This window comes from Lepisosteus platostomus, chromosome 4, assembly GCF_059453375.1.
Source record: "Lepisosteus platostomus isolate fLepPlt1 chromosome 4, fLepPlt1.hap1, whole genome shotgun sequence".
In the NCBI taxonomy this organism is placed as follows: domain Eukaryota; kingdom Metazoa; phylum Chordata; class Actinopteri; order Semionotiformes; family Lepisosteidae; genus Lepisosteus; species Lepisosteus platostomus.
This window is the reverse complement of record NC_142614.1, coordinates 63195461-63216927: the sequence shown is the minus strand read 5'-3', so window position 1 is coordinate 63216927 and position 21467 is coordinate 63195461. Positions and strand designations below refer to the sequence as shown.

At 36.5% G+C, this 21467-nt stretch overlaps 1 protein-coding gene across 3 annotated transcripts; it reads left to right on the top strand.

The window, feature by feature from the left end:
- The first annotated feature begins 1011 nt into the window (after positions 1–1011).
- golm1 (golgi membrane protein 1) lies at positions 1012–21223 on the top strand. 3 transcript variants are annotated; one of them, XM_088630210.1, is made up of 10 exons: positions 1012–1197; positions 4586–4724; positions 5673–5852; positions 13709–13763; positions 14080–14182; positions 16593–16713; positions 18406–18604; positions 18903–19172; positions 20190–20303; positions 21093–21223. In XM_088630210.1, exons 2-10 carry the CDS (start codon positions 4599–4601, stop codon positions 21131–21133), a joined length of 1209 nt encoding a protein of 402 aa, XP_088486336.1. In that variant the 5' UTR covers positions 1012–1197; positions 4586–4598; the 3' UTR covers positions 21134–21223. The 3 variants fall into 3 exon arrangements, with proteins under 3 accessions (XP_088486336.1, XP_088486337.1, XP_088486335.1); XM_088630211.1 differs by lacking the exon at positions 1012–1197 and adding an exon at positions 3420–3666 and having other exon boundaries at positions 20190–20355; XM_088630209.1 differs by lacking the exon at positions 1012–1197 and adding an exon at positions 3422–3666.
- The last annotated feature ends 244 nt before the right edge of the window (positions 21224–21467 follow it).

Below are 21467 nucleotides of genomic sequence, written 5' to 3'. Positions count from 1 at the left end.
GAGATTTCACTTGGTTAGTTGCGACGGCTCCGTTTCAACCGAAATATCACCGCCCCCCTCAGAATTTCAGACGTCCCCCGACAGATTTTTCACCTGGCGCCGGCCCTGGTTTACACACTGTGCTAAAATGTGATAATTCATTCGTTAACAATACTGTTATTGTTGGTCAATCGCTGAAGCTTTACAAACCTCAAAGGATTTTAGACTATGCTTAATACATATACATTTTTGTATTTGAAATTACATAGCAAAATGCAGAAAAATTGTCATCTGATGCGAGAAGAAATATTGTTTTTGTCCGTTTGCAGAGACATGAATATAAAAAGATAGGAGACTGCCAAACAAAAAGAAAAAACAATTCCAGTTTGTACATTGGCAGCTTCCTGTTTACTATTACCAATAATAACTGTCACAGTAAGCCAACAGTAGGTATATGTCTTAATATCATCGGAAATATATTCCATTACATATTTAAAGAGTAGGCAAAAAGTTACAGTTTCACATCAAGAATAACATAAGTTTGGAAAGCCGTGTCATTTCCACTTTTAACAACGACACGGTTAACCCAGGAATGCTCACAGACAGGGTTTTATACTTGAACAAAGAAGAAAATGAACAAAATGAAGCATAAAATGAGCAGCCTTAGAAAACCCGATGACCCGTAAATGTGAAATTGTGAAATCGTGCCACCTGCAGAAGTTCTCAATCGACTCTGCAATTGTGGGATGTACTGAGGGTGGGCAGAAGGAAGAGTACAGAGGACTGATTAACAAGCATGGATTGCATGGAAGCATGGATTAGGATTAAACATTAAACTTACAACAGAAGCAAGTTATCTAGGAAGTTTAAGTTTGTGAACAGTAAGTATTCCAACCCATCTGTGCGCAATCAGTTCTATCGATACGTTGTGTTCCCAACCACTTACTACCTTTCCAGAGGAGGGATCACATCCCGAAGTCTGTGTTGCCAGAGAACCTTAGTTTCACAGACTTCCGTGCTTTTTTTTCTTACTTCCTGGTTAGTTTTTCTTCCCCTTCTTTCTGTAAACTGCGGTGAAACGGGCATAACAGATAGTTTGCAATGACTCTTTCGTGTAATGGACATCTTATAGATAACTGTATTATAACACTTAAACAGAACGGAATATCAACAAGTTTCTGTCATTAGGCCCGTTGGCCTTGGTTGGGATTTTTGTAGGTGAGTAAATCGTGTGTACGTGTAAACTTCTGATGGTTGTTCGATGTTTGTGTATGAATGCTAAATCCGCATATTTCTCAATCGACTCTGCAATTGTGGGATGTACTGAGGGTGGGCAGAAGGAAGAGTACAGAGGACTGATTAACAGCTTTGTGGAGTGGTGTTGGGAGAACCACCTGCAAATTAACGTGGCAAAGATGAAGGAGTTGGTGATAGACTTCAGGAGGAAGAGGGTCAACCTACTCCGGTCTGCATCCATGGGAGTGGCGTGGAGATAGTTGACTCGTACAAGTACCTGGGTGTTCACATTGATGATAGACTGGAATGGACTAAGAACACGGAAGCCATCTACATAAAGGGCCGATGCCAACTTTACTTTTTGAGAAGGCTCAGGTCCTTCAACATGTGTACTAAGATGCTTCATATGTTCTATCAGTCTGTTGTAGTAAGTGCCATTTTCTACGCGGTGGTGTGCTGGGGCTCTGGGATTTGAGCAGGGGATGCTAACAGGCTGAACAAGCTCATCGAAAGAGCAAGTTCTGTCATTGGGTCTGACCTGGACCCCTTGGAGGTAGTGGCTGAGAGGAGAATGGTGTCCAAATTAATGGCCGTCATGCACAATGTCTCCCATCCCCTCTATGACATGCTTGTGAGAATGAAGAGCAATAGGCTGATCTAACCACAGTGCGACAGGGAGCGCTACAGAAGGTTATTCTTGCCCTCTGCCATAAGACTTTACAACTCATCCACTGTGTGTCTGGGCAGGGGCAACATTGACCTGTTTTTGGATTAAACATTAATTTTCTGTTTACAGATGGTTTTTCTGTTTACAACTGATGTACAATATATGTTGGGTATTTGCAACATATGTGGAATACATCTTCTTGTGTACTGTACATTCTGGTTTGTTTTGTATCTGCTGTACTATGTGCAATTCCAGATACTCCATTTTTATTTTACTTCTCATTGACTGTACTTACTGTATTGTATTGTTGTATTATTGTATAAGTTTGTTACACTGTGCTGTGTGGACTGTGCCAGGCTGCTGTTGCACTGCAATTTCCTTCATGGGATTAATAAAGTATCTATGAACAGAGGTACACATACAGCACAAACTCCATCCAGATGGCACCTAGGTCTGAAATTGAATCCAGGGTACCAGCACTGCAAGCACCACTGTGCTGTCTCCAGTAAAATAATACAGTATACTTTTAATTTTATTTATACAGCATTATTTCAAAGATACCCTAACATATACAGTGGGGTTGAAATTGCATAATATGATAAGATGGAGACCCACGTGTATGGAAATGTAAAATGCATACTATATATAATGCCTTTCAAATGTATTCAGACCCTTAGACAGTTTTCTTTCTTTGTTCTTTTAAAGCTTGCAGTCTTGATATTCTGAAGGAAAATTAATATTTGTTATGTATGAGACAAATCCCATCCATTCTAAGCAAAAAAAACCCGAGATTATTAATGTTAAAGAAAAATGGAAACTCATGATGTCTAAACTATTCAAAACTTTTTCTAAATTTATTTAGTTTAATAGAATTACCTTAAAATGCCTTACAATTAGTGTATATTTGTGCAGTAGTAGTAGTTTACATGATTTCAGAATACTGTAAATACACTTATCTCTGTAAGCTCCCTCAGGCAGGTAATGAATTTCAGGCTACCACCGTAGCACATAATATAATAATAATAAACAACAATAATAATTATAAATCAATAAACTTACTGAAAAATTAATGGTAACTGTAATCTGAAAGTGGTTAATACACATATATTTTATTAATGGGGTCCACAGAATATTTCAAAATCATGAAAAAGCATTAAAAATTCAAGGTATATTTAGGTATATTAAACGCTATTTTAATCTAATAATATTTTCTTAATTAATTAAATCAAATATATTACGTTCGTTTTTATCAATGTGCTTCTGATACTACTGTGTGTAAATACAATTACAAGGGACCATCACATATTGTATGAAGTGATCTCTGTAGCTTAAAATTACCATTTTTATTGTTAAATGCAGCAAAAGTACGACACATTAAATGGACGAAATTCCAAGTCATAACTTACAACAGAAGCAAGTTATCTAGGAAGTTTAAGTTTGTGAACAGTAAGTATTCCAACCCATCTGTGCGCAATCAGTTCTATCGATACGTTGTGTTCCCAACCACTTACTACCTTTCCAGAGGAGGGATCACATCCCGAAGTCTGTGTTGCCAGAGAACCTTTAGTTTCACAGACTTCCGTGCTTTTTTTTCTTACTTCCTGGTTAGTTTTTCTTCCCCTTCTTTCTGTAAACTGCGGTGAAACGGGCATAACAGATAGTTTGCATTGACTCTTTCGTGTAATGGACATCTTATAGATAACTGTGTTATAACACTTAAACAGAACGGAATATCAACAAGTTTCTGTCATTAGGCCCGTTGGCCTTGGTTGGGATTTTTGTAGGTGAGTAAATCGTGTGTACGTGTAAACTTCTGATGGTTGTTCGATGTTTGTGTATGAATGCTAAATCCGCATATCTGCGATGTAGTAGTACAAAGTTGTTTTATGACATGTATGATAGCGCTATACGTATGTAAACAAAGTCAAATCAGTTTTTTCGGAACTTTTGTTTGCACAGCAGCTTCCTTCTCCATTACTTTGTAAAAAAAGGCTTTGTGGAGGTCTCGCCGTGAGGGTACGGCTAAGGAAAACTAGTAAAACAAACTCTTCGGTCGCTGAATAGATTTTATACGATTACGTTTCCTGCTAGTAGAGCTGGGACGTACGAAGTTAGTGAAATCTGATCACAATTAAATGTACTTTTCCCGTCTTTGTGAAGTGTTTCTTAATGCCATGCAGATTCCCTTCCCAGCACATTTTGGTTACAAGCCCAATTTACGTGGTCACGTTTGAAATCGAACTAATCAGGAAAAGGTGTGTCAAAATGGGTTTTCCACTAAATGGAAAAAAGAAAATAATCTATTTCATATAAAGAGATAAGCAACATAAAAACATGCACAGAGGATGCGTATACCATCTGGTAAGTTTAGTTATCGATTGTTTACGTACGTCACATATGGGAAAAAAAGGCCAGCTATAACATCCAATTTGAATGAATGGGAAGAGCTCTTACAGTACCTGTTCAGTTAGGCAAAGCTATTAGTAAATCCAGGGACTGCAGTGAAAGTGAATGAGCAACATAATTCTCTCCCTCTGTTGCTCTGCCCATAGTGGTTTGAAGTGGAGCAATCTTGAAATTTGTAGGCCTGTTGGGAGTTTCTTGTTCCATGTCTGCACCTCTGATTCAGAAATGAACACTTGTGATTTGCCAATGATAATTCTCAAAAGAAAATTAATATTCTTTTCAACCCTCATTTTGCAGACTTAAATTTGAGATGGCGGGCTTGGGAAACAGTCGCCGAGGTGGGAGGTCTCTACTTTTAATTGGTGCCTTAATTGCGTGCACGGTAGTGCTGGGTTTCAACTACTGGATATCAAGCTCTCGGAACATAGAATTGCAGGTGAGTTTATGCTTCCTGTCTCTTGTTTAGAGAACTTGTCAGTGTGATGATACCATAATCAGAGTAAGAACAGCGAAAGAGAGGAAAATTATATCCATTGTTTGAAGCAGCGTATATCATTAACTTGTGTTTGCCAGTGCTACTGTAATTCTTTGAAATTACTTGAGGAAAAAAAGCAAAAACACACTGCAGGTACCACTGAAGTTTCCCACATGAAATATGTGACAGCATTTAAAATTATATTTTTTAAATGTTAAAACTATTACACCAATCTTATGATTTGTGATTGCATAAGCATTAATAAAACAGTAGTAGAACTATGCAAGGAGAGACCTTGCAATATATATATATATTTTTCTTTTAAAAGACATTCCCAGCTTGCAAAGAACACATTGATGACATTTTTGTCATGAGGTTAAAAGAACTTGTCAGTGTAATAACATAATCAGGGTGAGAACAGTAAAGCAGAGGGATGTACAGTATGATATCCTTTATTTGAAATAGTGTTAATTAAATTGTGTTTCCCAGTGCTAATGCATCTTTTTTAAGTTATTTGAGAAAAAGCAAAAACATACTGCAGGTACCACTGAAGTGCCCTTCATTAAATAACAGGATTTTGAAGTATATTTTTAAAAATGTTAAATCTATTACACTGATCATATGGTGTGTATTAATGAAATAGTGATTAAACTATGCAAGGAGAGAACTTGTAACACAATTTTTTTCTTTTAAAAGACATTTGCAGTTTTGCACAGAACAAATGGGCAACGTTTTTGGTGTGCTGGTGAAAAATAAAAAACTTGGGACTACCGGAACGTTTTATGTTTTGTGACCTGTTTTTAATTGGCGGTTTCCCTGAGAAGAACGTCATTGCTGTTTCTTGTGTAATGCTTGGCTTGAGAATTGGAACTCAGACCTCTACTTTGTGTTTTGTTTTGTTTGTTTTAGACTCGTGTATATGAGTTGGAAGGCAATGTGCGGCGGGCAGCCTCTGAGAGAGGGGCTGTGGAACTGAAGAAGAATGAATTTCAAGAGCAGCTTCAAAGGCAGAGTGAGCAAATGAATCAGATTGAGTCTCTGTATCGGCAGCAGCTGCAGAGTGCGCAGGCGTCCTGGAAGGGTGAAAAGGTACTGCACTCAGATTGATAGTGTACTCCAACGGAACAATCCAGACCGTCTAGGTGGCCCCATATGGTTTACTGCGCTTTTTAGCACTAGTGCTGTTCACCACACTGTCCAATACCCAGCTTGCCCTCCTAAAGCGAGTCATCATCAGCTTGGTTCTAAATCTTCAACTGGGCGGTGTTGCATGGAAGACAGTTTTAAAAGCGATCTAGTAATTAGATAAGTAAATAAGATTATAGCAATTATGATGCTGTAGCATGTGGTGATTTTTGCTGATTTTAGCAGCAGTGCATTTGTGCAGAAATTACATATGCATCAGACATTGAAGTCTCAACCCAGTAACTGGATGGAAAACGCCCTTCACCTTTGTTTTACTGGAGTAAAACAACAAAACAACCTTTGTTTTACTGGCGTTTCTTAGGTAATCAGGTGCTTTGTGGAGTGCTTGGTTAATCTCACTTAAAAAATTCTTCATATCTAAGTAAAGACAGCTGTGCCGGGGGGAAATGTCATTTTTTGCTCTGGGCTTGGGGAAAAAAGTGTTTCAATGAAAGTTTCTCAGTTCTCAGTAAAGTATTTTTTTACACGTTTGACTTGAATGAGAAGCAAAAAGCACAAAAAATATAGCTCATTCCACTTCTTTCTGCCCATGCTGGCGTTAATTTAAATATACTCTTGCAGAACATCTGAAAGTTAGAGCTTTTGAAATAAAACAATACTGTACGTGCAGAAAATTTTTGTTCCATGACATTTTTTTGCATTCCATTTAGTATGTTCACAGCATCAGACAAAGACATGGGTTTTGACACCTTCCCAGTTGTAAGTAACAAGCCTGTTATTTGTTGGCAGGTTTTTGTTTGATAGAGGCCTTTTTCATTTACTCTATTGTATTCTGCTGAGAAATTCTATCTTAATTGTTCGTGTTTGACAGATCAATCAACATAACCTTGATATGAAATGGGCCAAAAGTCTGAATATTTCATTTACGGAGATCAGGCTCAGAGCAGGAAAAGAGAATAATTTCATGTGCTTCAATGCTTACAGAGCCAGAAGAAGAAAAACGTGTAATTTTAAACTACATAAACAGACTTCCTTTTTAATGATGTCAATGAAATTTTAGTTTGGAATATATCCCCTTGATACCTGGTTCTTAAGTGCCTCACCACTTCCAAACAAAATTGGTTTTGGATTGTTTTTGTTGAACACTGACTTTTTTTGGCTCTTTTTTTGTACAATTTTGATATTGCTCTGATTAATGGAGAACTGACAATGAATATTGAATATAGGCTGAAACACAAGGCTGAAATACTTTTTACATTTGCATAATTTTTATATTAGACATGAGATACTTAAATCTTGATTTTATTGTACAATTCTATTACTAATCAGATTCAAGCAGCCAAGATAAAGTGAATGGTGATTAAGTGCTTATAGTTAAAGCACAGACTAATAGAAATAAAATGTATGAGAAGCGACTACTTCAACAGGTGGTTATGATGTAATTGGAAATTCACAGAAATACGGCTAATGGAAAGCAATGATGATGAACAGAATATTAGTGGAAACACAGTGTGCCAGAGAGACATGAAAAATGGAAGAGGCAGATGTGTAGCACCATATTTCAAATATTCAGCATTCAGTCTTAGGAACTTAAATTATGGGAATCAAGAGCCTTTGAATCTATGTGAGTTAGACTCATTAAGAAATGCCAAAAAAGGCACTTTGTTAACAGTTTACTTCAGAGCATAAAGCACAGATATTTATTATAATTCACCCTTTTATAATGAAATCCAGAACAAACAGCACATGGCTAATGACTGCCCCCATGTTCTGTTTGTCAGAACCTGCACAACAAAGTGCCTGTAATGATCTAATATTAGTCTAATTTCAAACAGTCAGCATAGAGTATGAAAACAGAGGTCATAAAGAGGTGGACTTTGATGTTGAATATTTTAATAATAATAATTGCTTACACTTACATAGTGCTTTTCTGGACACTCCACTCAAAGCGCTTTACAGGTAATGGGGACTCCCCTCCACCACCACCAATGTGCAGCATCCACCTGGATGATGCGACGGCAGCCATAGTGCACCAGAACGCTCACCACACATCAGCTATTAGTGGGGAGGAGAGCAGAGTAATGAAGCTAATTCATAGATGGGGATTATAAGGAGGCCATGATTGGTAAGGGCCAATGAGAAATTTGGCCAGGACGACGGGGTTACACCCCTACTCTTTTCGAGAAACGCCCTGGGATTTTTAATGACCACAGAGAGTCAGGACCTCGGTTTTATGTCTCATCCGAAGGACAGCGCCTGTTTACAGTATAGTGTCCCAGTCACTATACTGGGGCATTGGGACCCACATGGACCGCAGGGTGAGCGCCCCCTGCTGGCCCCACTAACACCTCTTCCAGCAGCAACCTTAGTTTTTCCCCGGTAGTCTCCCATCCAGGCACTGACCAGGCTCACACCTGCTTAGCTTCAGTGGGCTGCCAGTTGTGAGTTGCAGGGTGATATGGCTGCTGGCAACACCACGTTTTTGATCACCATTTTGACACCACATGCAGAATTCAATACAAAGTTTTACAATTACAGACCAGGCAACAAAGGAATGAGGTGGAGTTGAAAAGAAGAGTGGGAAGGGATAAATATAGGGAATGGATGGAAAAGGTTTAAAGATATTGTTCTTGAAACACAAAACAGTGCATTCTGAGAGCAAGTAAATCTAAGCCTAGTCATCAGTGGCCTAAATATAAATCAATTAAGAAATATATATGGTTATAGAATATGATTTACAAAACGATCAAAAAATAAATGGAATCTAATAAACTAAAAGGAATATAAGTAATATAATAAACTGCTAAGAGCAGATAAAAAAGGATATTAGGAAGGCCAAGAGAGAGATAAAAAGGAAACTTACATTTTGATACTAAATTTAGTAAAAGTTTTAATGTATCTTTTTATTACAATGGCAGAGCAGTAAAGGATTAAGTAAATGTCTCTGGCATAATAATGTTGGAAAGTGTCTAGTTGATGACAGTAAAATGACTTATGTTTAAAGATTATTTTACTGAGGTGTTTACTGAGGAAAAATCAATATATAGTACCTCAGGCTGAGGACACACCAAGTTCTGTATTAAATAATAGCATCAAAAAGGCAGAAATGTCATGGATGCTAGAAGCACTTGAGTTTAAATTTCCAGGCATGAGGTTATTCTACCTATTGTACTTCTTATTATTAAAGTTCCTCAGAGGATTAATTCTTAAATTGCAAGCATGAGGCACTTCAGATAATCTGCATCTTTTTTTACTGGGAATAAAGAAAATCTCTGGTATATGGATTGATACATTTTTTTTAATTGTGGTGATATCATTAGTGAAGTATTGCAAGGATCTGTATTAGACCACTGCTGTTGCTCACATTATAATCTAGATTTTGGTATAGTTAGTATACTAGTTAGTTAGTATACTAGTATAATAGTTAGTATAAAGTTTGCAGGAGATAACAAATTTGGAGGCAGCAAATGTCAAATGTTGGCAGCAAAAATATGAATTATAGCTATTGTGACACCTTGAGTGGTGGTTACAACAGCTGGAGTTTTTATTCCCTATTAACTCTAGTGTGAGAAGAAAGCCGTCTATTGCAAAGAAAGTATTCATTTGCAGTAGGAACACTTACTAATAAATGAAACTAAAACCCATATTTGGAGTACTAAATAATTAAATTCCTTCCTATGCCTTCTCAGTTTCTCTTCGAGAGTCATTCCCAGACTATGACAAGCTGTAAACCAGTAAACACTGGTTTTCTCCCGTTTTCATTTTCCGCTCAGACACTGTCTGCTCCTGCAGTGACCATAGGCTTTGTTTCAGTTTCCCTTTCAGCCTTGTCCTTTTCCAGCTACAGGGTGTTACTTGGGTAACTATAGAGACAAATTCTACTCCTACATCAAGATATACAACGCCTGTGTAGGAAAACAGATCATAATTGCCACAGCTATTTTAACTCCAGTAGTGCCAACTGTGTTTGAAATATCACAAGGGCAAGTTTTGAGCAATTAAAACTATCTGTTAAGAGTCTGTATCAAATCGCAAAGCAGAAAAAAGTTTTTGTCTGCCAGCATAAAACTGCGCACAGTGAGGTATATTCATCATAATGTATTATGAGGTTTAAATTATTTTCTATCAGTTAAACATAGTATCTTAATTTGAATTAATGTTTGTCTTAGTAAGGGACTAAAAGAGCCTTGTTCTTTTCCATCTGATATGATAGTGCTCCAAGATTATAAATTTGGATGCTGTTTATTGATGTTTCCCATCTCAATGCATGCTTTTGATGTGAACGTATAAGACTGTATGTTTGCCTGGCAATGATAATGATCACAATTGAGATTTTAATGTTTATTAAATAAAAAAATATGAAATAATGTTAACTAATCAATAGTCAGGTATTCTAACTTTAAATACAATTAGCATGCTTGTTGGAGCTAGAAAAAAGTTGTCTTTTGGTGATTATTCAGGTTCAGTCAGTAGGTTTCTAGTCTCACCAGCTCTTCCTGAATCATATTGCTGAAAGGCTTCAAGTTGTACAGACTTTTTCCCCCCATCTGTTAAAACAGCGCAACAATTTGACAGTTGCCATGCCAAATCAGGATACAAATATGAAACAATATCTAAAACCAATTTTAAATACCTACTGGACTGAGGCCTATGGGTGTATGATCAAGAGTAGCAAAGAAAACACCAGTTTCTTTACTTAGAAGTGGGTCTTAAATGAGGAATTCAGAACAGCTTGGTAAAAAGTTAATATTTTAGATTTTTGAGTTGAAACTGGTCATAATGATTCAAAACAAACATAAAAAACATGTATTAATGTTACGTTAATGTTAATGTTAATTATTTTAAGGGTTATGAGATAATAGTTTCTGGCTCCCCTGTGACCCAGTATTGGATCTAACAGAAAATGGAAGGATGAGTATGAAATATTTTTGAAGTAGTTTGCTTTTTGCTTTATAATATACATGACTATTGTTTTTGGAGTATTTTATATTCTGTAATATTTCAGGAGGATTAAGATTCTGTACATTCTGTACAGATGTAGCCTGATACAGCAGGAGGTATTTCTGCAACACTGAAGACATGTGCAAATGCATTTCAAATGAGGAAGTAATTTTGTAGGCAATTAAAAAAATAAAATATGCAGCCCAGTCGGATTTATATGATGATAATACTTCCTTGCAATGATAGAACTTTAACCAACTGCAAATGTAAAATGTGAGTCATAATATAAATACATTCAATTCACTTATTGTACAGTACTAGCCTGTATTTGTGTCTGGTTTGTAAAGTAAAATGAGTGTAAACATGCATAAAATTATAATAATTTATAAACTCCAAACATTAACAATGATTTTATAACTGTTTAAATAATGCATTGTTTTCCTTATCATTCAAGTGATGTTTGGCAAGTTTGTTTTGTGGCTTATCTCATAAGAGGCTTCCTTCATGAAACCCAGCTCTGAAATACACATTCATCCAGTGACTTTCATGTGTAGTTTCAGCACTTTGTTTCCTGAAGAGGCTAGTGTGTATTAAGAAAGTCCAGCTGTTGCCTTTTCATTTATGCTTGCTTCCCACACTCCATGTTTCAAATCTAGTAGGACTCTCACTGTACCAGTAGCCTTATTTGTTTTTAAATGGACACTACAATAGAAAGTGGGAGATCGGCCTTGTGTGGGCTCTTTTATTACGGTTCTGCAATTTTGAAGAGCTGTTTGAACTTAGGCATGACAATGCATGCTATTACTGAATGTTTTCCATTCATTATCTCTTTTATACCCCAGGAAAACAGGAAGCCTTCAGAGGCATCCATATACAGTATTTCCAGAGACTTCCATTGCTCTTCCAAAGAGCTTAATATTACTGTAGATTTTTTTTTAAATTTTATTTAAAGGAATACATAGAGAAATTAATACATGTGACCCTCTTGTTTTTTCTAATTTATTTTTGACAAGTATGGCTTTGCTCTATGCAATGCTATTATGGTTACAGCATTAACATTATTTAAAGTGTTGAAGTGAGACATTATCCAATCTGTAATTCATTCTGTTATGTGATGTTTTTTTTGTTCCTGTTTCATCGGGGATATGAATAAATCTGGGAGCAAAACATATACACAATCTAAAAATATCAGACAAAACATGTAGGTAAAAAAATAATAATGATTGAATACTGTACAACAATCATGTATTGTAACTGAACTCTGGTGCGTTAGCCTGATCCTCTGAGATATATTTCTTTTTTTAGTGAGTGGCAAACTCAGAAATATGAGGTATAAGAGAAAATCATGAAATGGGCAGACACATGGCAAATTAACAATGATAAGTTAAATTATATCTACACTATACTATACGTATCACATAGGAGCTGCAGGAAGATACACTTAAAAAGCAGTCTGGCTGTGTCTGTAAACTCTTCTGTTTTCTCATTAAAACACTGTGGGGAAATAAAAATAAAATCGAATGGTGTGGTTTATAGCAGACAATCGGGGATTGAAGTCTAGGGAAGTTATGCTGAAGCTTTACAGTGCAGTAGTAGAGATAATTTAATTTGTTCACCATACCAAAAAGGATGGTATAGCTTTTGAGAGAATTCAAAGAAGCTCAGAAATAATTCCTAGTCTCTGGGGATACTGTTATTCTTTTCACATAGGGATACTGGAGGTTGGATGACTTTGTTTAGGAAATAAAAGAAGAAAAAACACCAGACTAGTTCACACAGTTAAGTACTAGTTCATGCAGGCTCCTTCTAAATATCACTATGACACACATAAAGAGATCTGATAACATTAAGTTGCGCAAATATGGAAAATTCAGAAAATCCATGGTCAAGAGAGCCACTCTTCAGTCTAGAAAAAAGGATATTGAGAGTAGATCTGAAGAGGTTTAGATATTGGAAACCCTGGGGACTATTTCACACTCTAGCAAAACAAGGACATGGGGGCACGTTTGGAATCTGAAAGTGAATTCATTTGGCATGGAGGATAGAAAACGTTTCTTTACACAAACAGTCCCAGCCATGTGGTTGAAGCCCGAGCTCTTGGTGCCTTTAAGAAAGATCTAATAGCTCGTGCCCATATTTGATTCTGTAAAATAGTGGTTATTACTGTAACATTTCATGCAGCCTGCGTTCTGAAAATCTGTTATTGCATCTCCTTATCAAAAATAGTTGAAGTATTTTGTGTTTTAATGGTTTAAATACCTCTGAAATACTTCTTAATTAAAATCTGGCACGTTTTGCACTCCTGAAAAGGGCATCTCACACCCACAGGGGGTGTGTGCATCCCAGGCTAAGAACCACTGCTGTAGAACCTCACTGCTGGAGAGGCAACAACCATCCAATACTGATACGGCCTGTTCTTTAATACATGGGGCATATTATTGATGTGTTCTATTGTAACAGCTGGACAGAAATACCCATTTAGTGCACTTACCTTATGTTTAGTAACGGTTCTATTAGTCAATATTTAACTTATTTGTACCTGTGTAAAAATACCTTGATTCGTACTTTAAATTACATAGCTTTGTGATTAAACACATTTTGCACATTAAACACATTTTCTTGATCACTTGGTGATCAAGACACATTTGTCTTTATATGTAAGATTTTGAATAATAAATAAAATGCTTCCAACATTGGTTTTTTAACACAATTCTATGAAATTAGATGACAAATTCCAACCGTTTAATTTTCCTTTTTTAAAGTAATACATTTGTATATTTGTACAATTTGTGCAATTAATGATCACTTATTGAAATTGAAAGTTTTCTAAAAAAAAGCCTGTTCTTGTTTTTGTTTAGGCTGTCCTGCTTCTCAACATCTCTTCAAGTGCTAGGACTATCAAGACAATGAAAGGTAAGATGAGGAAATTAAGCATTCACAAAAGTGTGAATCTACACTAATATAATTGTTGTTTATACTGTTATAATTTTTGTATTCTAAATTTTTACTTTTGATGGGTTCAGAGTAGCTAATGCCATCTCAGTTTTTACATCTTGTACAGAATGTTCACAAGTGTCTTGACATGTTTTTTCCATTACTTCCGTAGTAGGCCAGATTAGTTTCCAGATGACCACATCAACTTTTCAACATGTTGAATGCATGGGGATCCTTAATTGTTGTATTATAATCTGGGAACTGTTGTTTATGTCCTTTCTCTTTCTCCCCATAGATCAGTTTAACACTTTGTTTAAAGATATGGGAAAATTACAGCAAGAACTCCAGGAGTGTCAGAGAAACCAGAGCAGTCTTCAAAGAAAAATAACATCTGACATGTAGGTCACTTCTTTCAGACTTTTACATTTTTACAATCTGCACAGAAAGAATCAGCCAGCCCATTTGGAATTATGTCATTTACCTTTTCATTTTCAGTTACATGAATGCAATTCATATAACTGAAAATGAGCCTTATTCATACAATGAGCCATGAAATGAGCCTGCAACTTACAACTGGCAACCTATTGAAGCTAAGCAGGTTTGAGCCTGGCCAGTACCTGACCAATCCACTGGCCCCACCTCTTCCAGCAGCAGCCTTAGCTTCCCCAGGAGGTCTCCCATAGATCTTCTGGGAGAGCTAAGGCTGCCGCTGGAAGTGGTGTAAGTGGGGCCAGTAGGGGGTGCTCATCCTGCGGTCTGTGTGGGTCTTAATGCCCTAATACGGTGATGGGGACACTATACTGTAAAAAGGTGCCATCCTTCAAATGAGAAGGAAAACCAAGGTCGTGACTCTTTGTGGTCATTAAAAATCCCAGGGTGTTTCTTGAAAAGAGCAGGGGTGTTACCCCAGTGTCCTGGCCAAATGAATTGGCTTCATCCCTCTGTTCTCCTCCCCACTGAGAGCTGATGTGTGGTGAGTGTAACCTCCAGGTTCATGGAGTAGAGCCACCATGTACCTGTAAAGTGCTTTAAATGGAGTATCCAGAAAAGCACTATAAGTGTAAGGAATTATTATGATTAACCATTTGTTTCATTATATAAAGTATGATTAAGGCTAAAATATTTAGGTACTGTAGATCAGTGTTGTTTTGTAAAATGCTGGTGAAAGAGGAGCTGAGTAGACTTGTTAAACCATTTGTATTAACTGTACCACAGTTTATTGGGTGTTTTTGTCAAAGCTGTAACCTAGGGAAGATCAGTCCCTTCTTATCACTGGGGCTTTTCTTCAGTTATTTCAGTTAAGGCAAAAAACAGATACCAGACTTATGGAAATCAAAGTCACTTTCATGGTTTATGATTCAAGACTTAAAACCTTATTTGTGACTCTGCATTGGGGTTCCGCTGTTAGATGATTTATAAGACCTTTTTTGATGCTTCTGCATTTAAAGGCACCTGCTTAGATTGCCAACTGAACACCTTTTCCCCATTGTTGCTTTGTTGCACCAGGACATGTTTTATTGAAAATGGCTGTGGGGTAGTGCATATGAACAGCTCATCTTGTTGTTGTTTTTTAATTTGTACTGCTTTTTAAAACATTAGGCTTAAATGAATAATTCCTATTATATGTATAAATTCTAACTTATTTTTCAAAGAAAAGTGGGTTAATGCGGCAAGTGTCACCATTACATTAAGGTACTACAACATGTTGTTAATGCCCTTAATTCTGCCCTTTCTTTTTCATCAGAACATCATAAATAAAGCACACAACATTTGTATAAATATAGTAATTCAGTAATGTAGAAGACATGCTGTAAGTAGATATACTGTAACAATATAACAGATGAGTGTATAACCTTGATTTTGATACAGGGTCACTGATTATGTCTGTATCTGTCACTTGCTTAAGTGTCTCGTGGCAAATAATGATCTCCAACTATTAAATTCTCTAGGACAGATTAGCTCCAGAGTTGTTAATTTTGAGTAGGGTTTTCTGTTGTACTGTTTGCTCTGCTCTTTTCTGTTCTGCTTTAAGAATACAAATGTTGCCCGTATTCATTTTCAGTCAGTAGAAGAGCTGGTTTAATTTATGTTTGTTTAAGTCTACCTTGGGAATCAACTTCATTTGACGACTTCATCAAAGCCTTAGTCTTTCATTTACAAACACAAAATAGACACCGATAAAGCAAGGTTCTGAGAAACAAGAAACACTTTTCAAATTGAATAGTTCTTCTTTATTTAATAGTTTATTTAATTTAGTTCTTCACTTTAATAAAGTGAGTCTAGCACTAAATGTTTTTTTTATTGCAGACAAATAAATGGGTTATTAAAATCTTTATTTGGATGCGGTTGGTGCAGTTCTGCTTTGTAAATTAAAAAGTAGCACAATAAGAACGTCTTGTTAGGGTTAAAGCAAAGTTTAGTTGGGACTGATAGTTCTTGCAGTTGTTCAGGGCTCTGGACTTTGGAGAACAGAGTTATGGGTTCAACCATGGGACAAAGTACTTCACTAAAATTAAATCAGTAAATGTCCCCTTAATAAAAGCTGGTCTCCATGTTATTAATTTCTTCTCTAACATGTTTTATTTGTTATTGAGATACACATTACAGGACAGAGCAGCAGAGTAGGAAAAATATAACAGACAGAAGGCTAGTGTTGGGTTTTAGCACCAGAAGAGGGACAGGGGGAAAATGATATCATGTGGAATGGTGCTGAAAAGGTCATTTTCTTCAAAGACCGCAATCTTATCTCCTCATTGCATTTTCTTGTGTTTCCTGCTCTTAAATGTACTGTATTTCTTTTATGTTTAGGTCTCAGTGCAATGCACAGATTACAGAGGTGAAGGAAGGGTATTTACAGCAGCTTTCAGCACTCAAAAAGGATGCTCTGCAGAAGGAAGAGAAGATAACTACTGAGGTGAAGGTGTCTATGGTAATGCATCCAATTGTATCTCACTTTCCTAAAATTTACAGAATTGTCTACTGAGTGCATCAGTGCTTGTTTTTATAGAGATTCTGCTATTCTGATAAGGACAGAAGAATCCACATGGCGTGTTTGGCTTTAAAAAGATATCAAGCAAGTGAGACTTCAAAATTGCGGTTAATTACTGATGAACTTTTAACATTTTCATTGTGTGCACCTGACCTCTTACTGCATTTGTATCAACAGCTTTTCAGTGAGCTTGTCTGCACACTTGGAAATATGATTTAGGAAGCTAAAAATGGTCAAACTGTACTTGTATGTATGTACAGTATTGTATTCTTTAGTATGGAAGATAAAAGTAAGGATTTTGCTAAGAATATACCTGAGCGGTTGGTATAGATACAGGCATGTAAATTCTTTCTTCTCGGCATAGATTTAGTGAAAAGAGTAATAGTTCATTTGCAAGGCACATTTTCTTAAACAAATATTTAACAATGACAATGACACACAGTACACTACAAAAAACATAAACGTAAAACATGTTTCACTATGTAAAAGTTTAAAGAGACCTATGTCTAAACCACCTAGAAAACCACAGACTACTACCAAGTATTTGGGTCTTAAATAATGCCTACAGAGGCCAAAAGAAGAGATAAGCTGCCTTCTAAACTAAATAGATAACAACCAATGATTTAATCTCCCTCTCGGCAAATCCGGATTCCATTAAAATAAATGGGTGCCTATCTCCCTATTTTAAAATGCACTCACTGAGCATGAGAAACTTTTTTAAACCAACGGATTCTTCTCCCAGGAACTCAAAGTTACCTACAAACAACAGAATTGCAAGCTCTCCTGGCAAGGTTTAAATACATAGCTCCAATTGGGTCTTTTTGGATGATCTGAAACAAAGACTTCTTGTCTGGCAGATACTTTTAAGTTCCGGCCTGCTGTCCGTTCCTCTCCTCCTGTGGTCTCTCTTTCTCTCGTGTCTTTTCTTTCCCTTTGCCCGTCTTGATCTCGTCTTATATTTTGTATAAACGTTATGATTACTTTGATGACAGAATCTGGACCCCCAACATTTCAGCAAACATCCCTTTTCCTTTGAATCTGGAAATGGACTGCTAAAGATACTTCCTAGTCACCTATAGGTGTAATAAAATATTGTGATCTTATAATGATTTTCAAAAATGATCCTTCAGAGAGATGAAAATGCATGCAAGGTGGTATAATGCAGGTCTCTTTGTGATGTTATATTCACCACTCTGGAGGGTGGAGTACTGATGTACTTCATTTTAATTTTGTTTTCATTTAGACTGGACTATTTTTTTTTTCTGGAAGGCTTATTGTGGTGTGCAAGACAATGAGGCAAAATTATAGGAAAGAGGCAAATACGATTTAATTTCATCCGGAAAACTAGAATGAAAAAAGCTCAGCCTGGACAAGACTAAATTGCTGCAATGTGTTTTTTTTCTCCCTATAAGCTTGAAATTAACCTCTGTGGCCTGCACACAGACACGGCTTCCTACTTAAACCTCTGAAATGATAAGAAATGGCAAAATACTTCATAGGACAGGTAAAAAGAAATTGAAAGAAAGATGGGCATAAGTCAGACTGCTGTTTTATAACAGAACAATGTTTTATGTAAAGAAAGAGACAGTTTTCAAAAGTGTATTTTAAATTTGCATTGGTGTTTCCCTGCAGCCCAAAGCAGTTCCCACAGGAGTTAAAACCAGAGCTACTGAAGTCAAAGGGATAGAAAAGCAAGAGAAGGAAGGGACTAAGCAGGTCCCTGTCCATCCAAGAAACAGCAGTCATGAGACAGAAGAAAAACCAGTACAAACTGAAGTTCAAAACCCCAAACCTGCTGAACTAGAAACTAATGAGATTCCAGAGAACACGGGTAGGACACTGCTATTATAATGTTTTCCCTTATTTTGCATTTATTTTTTTTTTACAACTGATTGAAATAAAATACATTTCTAAATGTTATTTTGCGGTTATGTTAGGACAGTGTGTCTTATTACTCTTGGAAAAACTCTTGGTCTTGAGCTAGTCCATTTTGTCTAGAGCATATTTTTTGTACCTTTGCAGGTACTGGTATTAAATTTAAAAAGCAGGAGTTTGTTATATCACGGCTTAAACCTGGTGTTATTGACTTCAGAAATGTGAGTGTGATATTTTAAACGATGCATTTGCAGGCAGCAGGAAAAATGTTGATGTACAGCAGCCCAAAACAGTGGCTGTTAAACAGCAGGATAAAGACGAAGCTGAAAAACCAGAACTGACTGAGATAAAAGAAAATGATCTGGAGAATCAGAAAAATGAAGGAGGCAAAGATAAAATCGAAGACCTTGAAAATGATGACCACAAAGGGAATGGCACAGAGGAAGAAGTAGAAAGAGAGCAGTTAATTCAGGATAGGCTGGAGATCCTTGATGATTCACCTAATGGAGACCTAATAGCAGATGGTTAGTAATCAGTAATATTTGTCTTTTGGTTTCATGAACTGTGTTACTGTTAAAACAATCGGTGAAGAGCTGTGGAACTTGAAGTCGGAATGTTTCCAAGCTTTTGACTCTTCACTGTTTACTTTAAAATCTGAGTTTGTAGTTTTATCATGAGTCAGGATCTATGTAAATATGATGAAAAGCTGAATGTATCCCTACAATGAGTAAGCAGCACTTTCTGGGAACTGACAGAGAACCAAAAGACTAACATGATAGAAAAAACAAAACCAACAAAAATACAAAGAATCCTTTGTTTTTTAAAATATAAGGTATAAAATACTATACGTCAGACTTTATAAAATAAATTCCCCCAAAACCTCCTGAACAGTGCCCTTCCAATGTGAAAAATAAAATAGTGAAATTAAGACTTAATTAAACTAAATTTTACGTCATTCAAAGGTTCCAATCATACATTTTTATTGACAACATTCAACAGTGTAATTTAGAAAATGCTGACTCAGGTTTTGACTTGTATTGCACTACATTTTTTATTTTGCAAAGTTTATGGTGGAAAAAAAATGCTTTTCTTACTTCTGCAGCCTCGCCTCCAGTACAACTGATTGTGACTAAACATTCAGCAGTAGTCATAAATCAAGCCCTCATCAATCTGTATGTCAGCCAAAACACAAGACCCCTCACACTTGAAGTGCTCAACAGCAATATTACTGATTAAATAAACATTAATCAGCTCTAGATGAATACTGTTTCTTAGCAATTCATTGTCACTGGCTAGGCAGCAGATAAATGGCTTATTCAGTTATGTTTCACGGTGTGGGACAGTGATTACTGGTACACATCTGGTTCGTTGCATTTTTATAGAGCTTTTCATCCCAAAAGTTCCAAAGCATTTACATCTGCAATCAAGCCATCTGTGGCTGCCTTAGTACGATCTGGGGCATTCTGTGGAGATAATGGTCATTATCGCATTTCAAACAACATATTTTGTCTCCTAATAATACACATTTTTCTTAATTTTAGGCAAACAGAATAACGAGCTGGTGATGGGTGATGAACTTGCTGATTACAACGGCGATGAGGAAAATGTGGGAGAATTTGAGGCAGACAAACAAGCGGAGCTTGCAGAGAACACAGGTGATTCATGAACACACAAGACCCAAACACACATGGATACTTAATTGAAGAGGTTTGCACGACCTCCACTAATACCTAACAAACAAGTGAAAGACAACGTCAACTTAGAGCCAGGGATAGTTTTATTCTGCTCATCTAGAGTAACACAGCAACTGTAATGAGGACCTAATAACTAATGCCAAAATAGTGGCTTACAAGGAGCAGTTAGGAAATTGATGTTAATATTTTTCTGTGTCATAAGTGGATATATCTTCTATCTGTGTACTGCAGATAAATGTGTTGGGCTGATAAGTAAAGTTTAATGAAAGCATTCGGCATTAAGGTTTTTTAAATTGTTTTATTTAGAATGAATCAGTCAGTTTAAAAAGTAATTGCACAAAAGCCATCATTTAAGAATTAAATGATATTTCACTTTTAGAACGATACCTTTTGAAATATGTGTACAGCATTCCTCAGCTTTTAAGTTACCACATCTAAGTTGTACCCGAGGACATACAACAGAGGAATGTAATGTACATTGGGCCAGTATCCCCCATTTGTTGCCACAGAGAAATCTGTTCTGCAAGGGAAGTTTACTGTATTTACACATATTCGTACAAACACAGCTTTGTCCCACCCACACCTAGCAGATATGATGCAGATACAACATGCCTGTGATGCTATAAGACAAAAATGAGCCGAAATGTGTGGTGTCATGACAGCTGGATGGGTATTTATACAAAGACGTTTACCATGTAAGCTTCTCTGTTGCACTAAAACATTGTCTGCCATATCCCTTTCTTTCACCAGGAGTAGACCAGGACCATCAGCTCTTCAATGAACAGCTTTAGAAGAGTGTGACAAAAACAAAGTGGAGTTCTGAAAAACAAATGCAGTTGCACTGTCAGTATAACTGGAGTAAAAAATACTTGAGCTTCCAAGTGCTTTCCTTTGGGATCATAAGACTACCATTTTATTTTTCTTTATAATTCTTCAAGCCAGTGGAAGCACAGTACACATGATGTATTAGTTTAAATAATAACTGAATGATTGGTCCAAATTGAATGTATGTTAAACAGGGTTCTGAAGTAGATTGAGTTTCCTTTAACTATTGCTGTATCAGCAATCTATACATACCTTTTTTTTTCCCCACTGTATCTGAGCTTCATGTTTCATATTTAGGAA

Coding starts and splice junctions, on each gene's coding strand:
- golm1 (XM_088630210.1), top strand. CDS start 4,599: ATGGCGGGCTTGGGAAACAGTCGCCGAGGTGGGAGGTCTCTACTTTTA. Junction 5,853..13,708: donor CGTCCTGGAAGGGTGAAAAG/GTACTGCACTCA, acceptor GTTTTTGTTTAG/GCTGTCCTGCTTCTCAACAT. Junction 18,605..18,902: donor TGAGATTCCAGAGAACACGG/GTAGGACACTGC, acceptor ATGCATTTGCAG/GCAGCAGGAAAAATGTTGAT.